Source organism: Nelumbo nucifera, chromosome 4, assembly GCF_055504915.1.
Source record: "Nelumbo nucifera cultivar China Antique chromosome 4, China Antique-T2T, whole genome shotgun sequence".
In the NCBI taxonomy this organism is placed as follows: domain Eukaryota; kingdom Viridiplantae; phylum Streptophyta; class Magnoliopsida; order Proteales; family Nelumbonaceae; genus Nelumbo; species Nelumbo nucifera.
In genome coordinates this window covers 77,245,768-77,255,605 of record NC_142652.1, presented here as the reverse complement: position 1 = coordinate 77,255,605, position 9,838 = coordinate 77,245,768, and the positions used below count along the sequence as shown (strand labels likewise).

Sequence of the window (9,838 nt, the reverse complement as noted above, 5' to 3'; positions counted from 1 at the left end):
CATAAGGTGATAGGGGCGTCATAAACCGATGTGGGAGGGGCCTATCCTAAAGTGGAACTCTCTCATGGCAATGAACCTTGTCTAGCAGGGGCCAAAGGGAAAACTCATAAAATGGGTGGATATGATCATTTACAAAAGGTGGTAGAGTTATGCAGCTAAAACATTTGGCTCCATTCACTATATGTGATTTCCCACATTTTCAGAGATATACTTCGTAGTCTTCGTCACTGAGAAAAGAGGTAGATCTCAAAGATGAACAAATGGAAATGGAACATAGATTAAAAGCCATATCTATGTAGTAAACATGAATCAATTTAGGTTGTTGACTAATAATTTGCCTTGCCTTTTATCAGAAATGGCAAATAGATCTATTTGCCAAGTTGTTAGATGATAACAAACTTAAGTGTGAGACACTTGAAGATTTGGGGTTGTCCAGTACATGTTTAAAGAACTAGTGCTAACAAATTAGAATCAAAGACCAGTCGTTGCCTATTTGTAGGTTACTCCAAAGGCTCTGTAGATACTTATTCTGTGATCCAAAAGAGCAAAAGGTGTTTTGCAGTCGAAATGCCTATTTCATAGAGGAAGAGATTGAGGGCATAGAAGAGATGTCCCACCAGCTCTAGAAAATAACCAACGTAGAAGATCTACTCGGGTTTTCAGTCCTCCAGTTCGTTACGACTATGACCAAGAAAGTTACTTAATGGAAGCCACGACCAGTGGGGAAGATCTCGTGACTTATACGGAAGCTATGTTGGACATAGATTCTTTGAAGTGGGTAGATGTCATGAGAGCTAAAATGAACTTAATGGAAACCAATGGAGTCTGGACTCTAGTATATCCGCCACTTGGGGTAAAAGCAATTGGTTGCAAATGGATTTATAAGAGGAAGAAGGGCCCCGATGGTAAGGTTGAGACCTACAAGGCTCATCTTGTGGCGAAAGGGTACACTTAGAAAGAGGGAATCGACTATGAGGAAACATTTTCGCATGTGGCCATGCTTAAATCCATTAGGATCTTGCTAACTGTAACAGCATACCATGACTACGAGATTTGGCAAATGGATGTCAAAATTGCGTTCCTGAATGGAGATCTTACTAAAGATATCTATATGCAGCAACCGCAAGGTTTCATAGTTATAGGTCAGGAACACATGGTATGTAAACTTAATTAGTCTATATATGGAGTTAAGCAAGTTTTTAAGAGCTGGAACATCCGGTTTGACTCTACCGTCAAATAGTTTGACTTTGAGTAGAATCCGGATGAGCCTTATATTTACAGGAAGACTAGTGGGGATAAAGCTATGTTCTTGGTTCTGTATGTAGATGGCATTCTACTCATTGGGAATGATATAGGAATGTTAACTACGGTGAAAAGTAGCAAACAAGGGTCCACCGTAGATTCCACAACCGAGGACGAGTACATTGCCGCAAGTGAAGCTGCCAAGGAAGTCGTATGGATGAAGAAGTTCATTCAGGAATTAGGAGTAGTTTTATCCAGTACATCACCCATTCCATTGTTATGTAACAACACTGGAACCATAACTCAGGCTAAGGAGCCATGAGCCCACTCGAAGTCGAAGCACATCGAGAGGAAGTACCTTGTACTACGGGAGATAGTTAGAAGAGGGGACGTCCTGATTCAGAAGGTGGCATCAGCGAAAAATGTAGCAGACCCATTGATTAAGCCACTGACACAGAAAATGTTTGAGAAACACGTGGAAAGTATGAAACTCTGGCTTGTACTCGATTGGACGTAAGTGTAAGTGAGAGCTGTTAGACAGTGTATGCTCTTAGCTCCAATCAGATTTATGTACATTATGTCATTTATTGTAAATGAATAAAAGGGCATAATTGATTCATGTGATTTGGTGTGTTTCTATGTAAATACCCATAAACTTGACACTTATAAGACTCGTGTTAGTTTATAATCTTCTTACCCATTGGATAGATTTGGGGAGATTTATCCTGCCAAGGCTGACACTGATGTGCCGCCAAGTTTGTTGGGGTAGCTTGTTTCAGCTGCCAGGGTGAGACCTGAGGTACATGCAGTGTGGGTTTTCTTGAAACCTTGAACCGAACCAGAATTCCAATATTGCCTTGGACCTTGGAGATTGATGGGCAAAACTAGAATGTTACACCTGACCTCTAATCTCGATTATGATACTGCACTAGGTGTCAAATTGGATTGTCTTTAATATGCCAATCAATGAGATCTTTAGAGGGGGTCAAAACCTAAGTATGTTGGGACAGTCCAATAATTCATCTGAGTGGGTGATCATAGTAACGGGATCAGCCCCTTTGTCGGACAAAGTGAATGGTCGAGGATGCACTATCTCTGATGAAAACCAAAACTACTAGCAGTTGATTTCAACCGTTGAAATTTGTTTTGCAAAATATATTTATATATATATATATATATATATATATATTATGGTTTCAAATTGTTTGCAAAAGGGCATTAATTCCCAGGATCCATATGAATAGAGAGTGCAACACTGTACCATGTAGCCGAAATAGAGGTCCTCTCTTGTCGGGTAGTATATGATCATTAAGGGCTGAGAAGTTAAGTGTAAGACCATTGAGGATAATACCTGATAGGCTAATCTTGCATCTGCCCACAGTCATTGGGTTATTAGGTGGTTAGATTGAATGACCATTTAGTGTAAATGTTAGATCCATTAAGAGCCCGTGGTGATGGACTCAGGGGTTCACTGTGTCCTACAGTGAATTCGGCCAGGCCTTATAATAAAGGCTGGGCTAAACCCATGTGGCTGATGTATAGATCGATGTTAAGGCCCACGCCATATAAAGAAAGCCAAGTTAGCCAGTATATTAAAGGGTAAGTGAGCCATATGACTTAATGGGCTTAAAGCCCATTTCAAACTGGGCTTAAGTCAATTAATTAAAAGGGGGCGAAATCTGAATTATAACCTGATTAGGATTAGCTGAAGGAAAAGATAAGACTTATCCATTTAAGAGTCCAGATCTGAATTTCATATTTGGATCAAGAAACTCCTTCCTAATTGGATTAGGAGGCTAATACAAAGAAGGCTTTAAATAAGGGGTGAATTCTTCAATTTATATACACTCAGCAATCTGTAGAATTCTCCCCAATTCTTGCAGCCCCTACCCAGTTCAATTTCCACCTGTGGAACTGATCAAGAAAGATTCTTGATATTGTTTCTTGCTAAAAGAAACAATCTGAAGTCGTGAACAGGTGGGAGTTACTGTTACTTCGTATCAGGTATATCCCTTACTTCCCTTTTGGTTTTAGATCTGGTCCGGTTTTGATTCAACAAACGAACCTTGAAAATGTAGTTTTTTAAATTATGGAATATGATTCTTTAATGGGAGAGAAAGAAATTTTTGAAATTTTGTCCAACCTTCCTGTAGGGTTTGGCCATCCATATGGTGGATCTCCCATCCTATCGGGCTACTGGTTCTGTTTGCTAGCATTTTGGCTGGCATTCTGCCCAACAGCCTAATCTCACTAGTATTGTTGTTGTTGTTATTGTTGTTATTGGTGTTGTTGTTGCATCCATGCCAAGGCGACAAAGCGTCCTTCCCATGTCCTCATCTGCAGGTTTATCCCATGGACGTACTGCATCAATTCGTTGAACTGGCGTGCATCAATCCCAACAGGAACTACTGAGGGCTCGACTAGAGGGAGATGCGCATTCACGTTGGGTAGAGGAAAGTTGGGATTTTGCATGATGGGGATGCCTAGTAGGGTCAGGGGCACGATAAATTGCCCAAAGGGGATCTCGAGGTGCACTACGGGTTGGTTCTGCCCCCTGTGACTGGGTTATTGTTGACAGGGTTGTTGATTGGGGTGTTGCTTGAAGATGCCATTGAAGAAGTACTTGGAAAAGAAAGTGTGAGAGTATGGCTTTTGTGTAGCTTTCCCACAGACGACACCAATTGATGGTACACAATCTGTTAACTCCCTGCTGAAGGACAGCTCGGATGCCGGATTAGGTAGGTCGTTAGTTTAAGCTGTAAAGAAATAGAGAATATCAAAGTACCTTGGCTACTTTACTCGGTGTGGGCACTCCGATGCTTAAGTTATCGAACTGAAGTTTTTCTGAGAGCTTGGAAGTAAAAGGGAGCTAGAGAGCTTTAGTGTTAAATTACGCGTATGCTTTTGAGGTTGGAGGTGAGGCCCTTATATAGGCGGGCTGCCATGAGCCTCACGAAACGCGTCCGGGATCTCCAGCCTGTCTAGTTTGCAGGTGGTTTCATGCTTGGGGATGGACTCCGTGCAAGCAGGTAATGTTTATCCAATCCCGTCCAAAGCGGGTAGGGTGATAATCTGCTCTTCCAACATGGTGTCATGATCCTAGGGAATTCAGAGGCAATAGTCTGCTTAAGGGTGAGATCTCTCGGCACACCAAGCAGGTCGCTAACCAGAGTGAGGTCAGATTGGTGGAAGCAGGTCGCCTCTCACACCGACCTAAGGTCCTGCCAAGCTGTTCATAGTTCGGTCTATTGGGGTGGTACCAAGGTCGCTAAAGTGTCCGAAGTGGTCTACTTGTGTGGTGTCGAGGTGTCACTATGCTATTCTACAATGCCACGTATCGCAATATCATTAGAGGACCAAATTACCCCTCATCGACCACTTTTGAAGGCTAATATCCTTCCCAGATATATTCTAGCTCAATTCTTGAAGCTTTATTGGTTTTTAGGGTCCATTTGGTTTGCAAGAATGGGGGTCTGGAATCTGAATTGGGATGAATCATTCCGATTCTAACTATTTGGTTGGGTGGAATTAGAATCTTATTCTTGTTGTCATTTGAGGGAATGGTTATTTCCCCTGCGTGGAAATGAAATTCCATTTCAGAATATTCTAAATTTCATTTCCATTCCTGTCTGAAATTTTGGTTCTAATTTCAAGGAATTTGAATTTCGATCCCAATTCTAACTGTGAGCCAAACGTACCCTTATCGTCCATTTCAATTGCACGATACATAAGTAATTATTTTTTGCATATTGTGCCTAATGCAAAATATTTGGTTTGAACTAGAGCAACAACACAAGATAACTAATTAAAGATCGAGTTCAATGAAAGTTGATGGCCCTATGCCCTGTCTCAGTTCTCAATAGGCTGCCAGAAGCCCTTAAAAAAGTCATGCATTTGTGATAATTCTCTCAAAGAAGGAAAAGAAAGAAAAAAATATGACTACAGTAGTAGCGACTAACAAATGGAATGCATAATTGAATCCTTGTCTGACAAAGAATATCAATAAGGAAAGGATATATAAACTATAAAGTGGAAAGAAAAACGATGAATCATTAACAATTAGGTCTATTTTAGACCTGGGCATCATCCACACAAGAGCAATCGTTGCTCGGCTTAGGCCTTGGCCACAACAGAGCAGCTCCGTCTACTAGACGTATGAGCCCCTTTACCAGCCTTACCCAACCAACTGTGACCGTCATGTAATACAACCACAAACCAAAGATTTCGGCATTACCCACATCCATCAACAGCTCTCTCTTAACCTCAACCACCAGAGCCAATGCTTCAACCTCGGCCCTTAATTTCCACCACCACAGCCCACCGAAACAGCCGCCCACGGCCACCCTTTCGACCCATCTTTCGTCCCTCTCGAACCCAAAAACCGTGTCGTCCACAACTGGTTTGACAACCGTCCTCGACCAATGAAGCATGGTTTGGTACAGACCCAGAAAGAAAACTAACCGTCTTATCAGCGGAGTCCTGTTCCCGTAGTCGACCGCCCAAAATCCGGCCACAATTGTCTCTTCGAGGCCTAATCCAACGCAGACCTGCAGAGAGCAAAGCAGAACCCATGCCGCATATAAGCGGGGTCTGCTGACTGACTCGCTCAGTGAAGGGAATCGGCCGGTGAGGCCATGCACAAGGGCAGATACGGAAACAACAGAAACAAGAAATTGAACAAGAAGAGGATTGATGGCATACAGGAAGAGAGAGGAGAGGGTGGAGGTGGGAGAAGAGGTGAAGCTGGGGATATGTTGTCCAGTGGAGAGCCTGGCTAGTAGGAGGAATGAGAGAGGAAGAAGGAGGCTTAAGATGGTGTGGGTGAAGATGTAGAAGGGTTCTGCCAGGATTGATAATGCGTCGAAGTTGAGCTTCTCGCTCATTTTCTTCCATTTCTCAGAACCCATTAACTCCAAATCGATAACTCAGGTTGTTTGATTCAGAGGAAACACAGAAGATGCATATTTATGCATTCATTTCATGCAATCATATGTTTGAGAACTGGATGGTGGTAGCGACGACCAGGCTTTCTGTGTTTGTATCTTCCTGCACATCATCATCATCATAAAATAATAACAACAATGAATCCTTTTCAAGTAATCAAGGTGCTGCCTGCTGGCTGATCGATTCTCTCTTTCTCTCTCTCTCCGATTTCAGCGTAAGACTTTGGATGGAAATCTGGAATCCGAGTTTCGTTCATCAGAGTTCTGGCCGTTTGATGTCAGATTCTGATGCAGCGTGGAAGCCTGCTAATTCCGCGTCAGCAGTCCATTGTATAATACCCTCGAAGGAGGTCTTTTTTACCGTAAGTACTCTGGATTGGTTTGACTCCGATTAAAGACTGTTTTGAAGAACTTTGCCAATCACAACTCAGAAACCCGTCGTGAATTTTGATGAAACACCAGTAGATTCATTTTTTTTTTTTTTTGATAACTAAAAAGACATATCAGTTGATTGGTTCTCGGTTTTTTTAAGGTATTATTCATTTTTCGATATCATAATCGGACTATGTTATTAAACGTTTTTCTTAATTTCTCGTTCTAATTGTTAATCGGGATTTGGTGCGAATACATATATACCATGTGACCAAACATATACATGGGGCCCACACCACATTTGGATTTAAGTCCAACCAACGCGTTTTGTGTTTAAAAAAGTAGGGGGTTGGGAAAAATCCTGTACAGCCTTTTCGTCTGCACAGAGAATGAGTCTCATTTTTGTTTCTTTTTCCCTGGTTTTTCATTTTTTTTTCTTGTTCCTTCTATTGATTGTTCATAAGCTTTGTGTGGGTTTTCCTTTAGAATGAGGAATCTATATTCTATTTATATACTTAAAATACAGTTACCACACAGCTTATTCTCTCTTCTACTCGTATTTTAATTTTCCAAATCCCTAAGAATTTTGTGGTTCTTTTGAATTAAAAATAAAATAAAAAATGGGGCTATTTTTTCCTCCCATTGTTGTGGTTCATAACTAAAAATTTTGTGATTTCTTTTTTGAAAAATAAATACCCATAACATAAACATGATGAGATTACAGTTACATTTGGTTGCAGTGCAATCTTATTTGTACTAGTACAAATGCATGGGAGTGCAAATGATAAGAATACAAATTCTGGTTTAATTTTATTTTGGATTTTATTTCATTTTGTTTCACATCTTATTTTACTTCATTTGTACTGTAATCAAATATAATAAGATAAAATGTGGAACAAAAATATATCAAAATTTGCACTCAAATCATTTGTACTACAACCAAACACAGCCTACAGATAAGTATTAAATGTTTCAATTTGCCTTGGAAAGTGAAAGATGATGTATCTATTAATTTTTTTTTTTCAAAATTTTGTCAAATCTTTAACCCTCAAGCCATAATGCCTCGTTAAATCTCTCACCAATCCTTTTTTTTTTATTTTTTGATAAATTATTCCATTGATTACATACAAAACATTTTAAATATATGCCCTGCATTGAATGAAGTTAATCGACCCACCCAAGGTGGCCCTACCCTGTACTCCTGTAACATATCCATGTACCATATGCATATTCAGCTAGTGAGCATTGATATTTTAAAATCGAAAAATTAAATCGAAAATTTCAATCAGTTTATTTATTTTTTGGTTATTTCAGTTTAATTAATTTGATTTTTAAAATAAAAAATTTCGTTAACCCAAAACATTGAACTAGCCAAACTTTTATATATAAAAATGAAATTTTGTTTTAGCTAAAACAACCATAATTTGTTATCAAAATTTAGGTTTCAATTATTTCAGTTTTGGTTCGATTTTCCCTTAATTTGGTTTAATTGTTCTTTTTTCTTTTTCAAATTAGAGTGGTTTTCATTCATCACATGGTCCCAACGTTTTCAGGCTGCACATTTTGTCATTGAATTTTCTATAATATTGGAAAAACGTGATATCCAAAAAATTTGTAACCAATCAATTGGTATTGATGGTGCGCAATCTAACACTCCCTACTGGTAGACAACTTGGATGTTGAATTGAGGTCGCCTGGTCGATCTGCAAGGAGATATCATTGTCTGGGTTGCTTTATTCAAGGTGGGCATTCCGATGCTTAAGTCAACCATAAGTTTTTGGAGAGCAATAAAAGGGGAGCTAGTATGCTTGATAGCTAAATTGTGCCTACCTTTTTTGAGGAAAGAGAGGTCTTTATATAGGCAAGCTACTGTGAGGCTCATGAAATGCATCCGAGATCTCCAGTCTGTCTGATTCGGAGGTGGTTTCACGCATAGGGGTGGACTCTATGTAAGCGGGTAGTGCTTATTTAGTCGCGCCTGAAGCAGGCAGGGTGATAACTGGCTCTTCCAACGTGGTATCATGATTTCAGGGAAGTTGGAGATGATAGTCTGCTTAAGGAGGAGGTCGCCAACTTGTTCTCAATTAGGTCAACAAGGTCTTGGGGGAGGTCGCCCTTAGTGCCGAGGTCCCTAGCTCAGTCGTGACGAGGTCGCCACTTGATTCTTCATCTGGTCGGCGAAGGTAGGTCGCCTCTTTTACCGACCTAGTCCTATCGAGATCTTATGTTGTTAAGTTGGCAGAAGTAGGTCGCTAGCCGAGTCTTCATCAGATCGGCGAAAGTAGGTCGCCAACTAGGTCTTTGTCAAGTCAGTGGAGGTAGGTCGCTAGCTATCTCTATCAGGTCGGCAGAGGTAGGTCGCCAACTGGGTCTTTGTCAGGTCAGTGGAGGTAGGTCACTAGATGTCTCTATCAGGTCGGCGGAGGTGTAGGTAAGTCGACCACCACATCATGCAGGTTGCTACTTGAACCTCAGTCTGATCAGTGAGACCTCAGCGGGAGGTCTCCCTTCGTGTCGAGGTCTCAAGCTTGGTCCTAAGGTGGTCGTCCCGATATTGGCTAAGGCAAATCATTACCTACATGGTATCGGGGTCTCATGCGACGATTTTGGGATCATCACAGGGCACATTGTCACAAAAGGGCCAAATCTGTCCTTATCAAATATCATAAACATGTTAACCAATTAAGTAAAATTTATCAAAATTCAAAGATGAATTTTGATTGAAAAGTTCTTCGGATACAATGTCTTTCAACATCATAAATTTTCCCTCTCTATTTCATCTTTTTTTTTTTTTCTTTTTTACCAATTGATGGTCTCATTTAGGAGATCATCTACACTAACAAGAATGATCATTATCAAAACATTTTGTATGTTTAAACTTTATAGTATGTTTCTGTATGCATTTTACAAATTAATATGACGGCATCTAAATTTATTAAAAAATATAGTATAAAGTTTAAATGCACGCACGATTTCTTATTTAACCTATTTTGTCCAAATCAAATCAAAATGGAAGAGCAAGATCAAAAGTCAGAAAGGCAGAGCTCCATAAACTAATATCAATTCAACATTGACCTTTTATTTCCAAATTAAATTCCTCTCAACAACTCGTGTGATAGCTTGGACATCAAATCATTTCTGTGACTAAGAAAATGGCATTCTTTTATTCAGTCAGAGGAGTGGACTAGCAAAAGAAGCTTGATCTATAATCTTATCACTTGCTGATATCACACATGAAGACACGTCAGTCATCCCTTTGATTTAACGGACAGGATTGAGGG

The 9,838-nt window shown here is 40.1% G+C and overlaps 1 protein-coding gene across 1 annotated transcript; it reads right to left on the bottom strand.

The window, feature by feature from the left end:
* Window positions 1-5,027: 5,027 nt before the first annotated feature.
* Window positions 5,028-6,725, bottom strand: LOC104605072 (uncharacterized). Its single transcript, XM_010269689.3, has one exon. It carries the CDS (start codon window positions 6,147-6,149, stop codon window positions 5,313-5,315), a length of 837 nt encoding a protein of 278 aa, XP_010267991.1. The 5' UTR covers window positions 6,150-6,725; the 3' UTR covers window positions 5,028-5,312.
* Window positions 6,726-9,838: the final 3,113 nt, after the last annotated feature.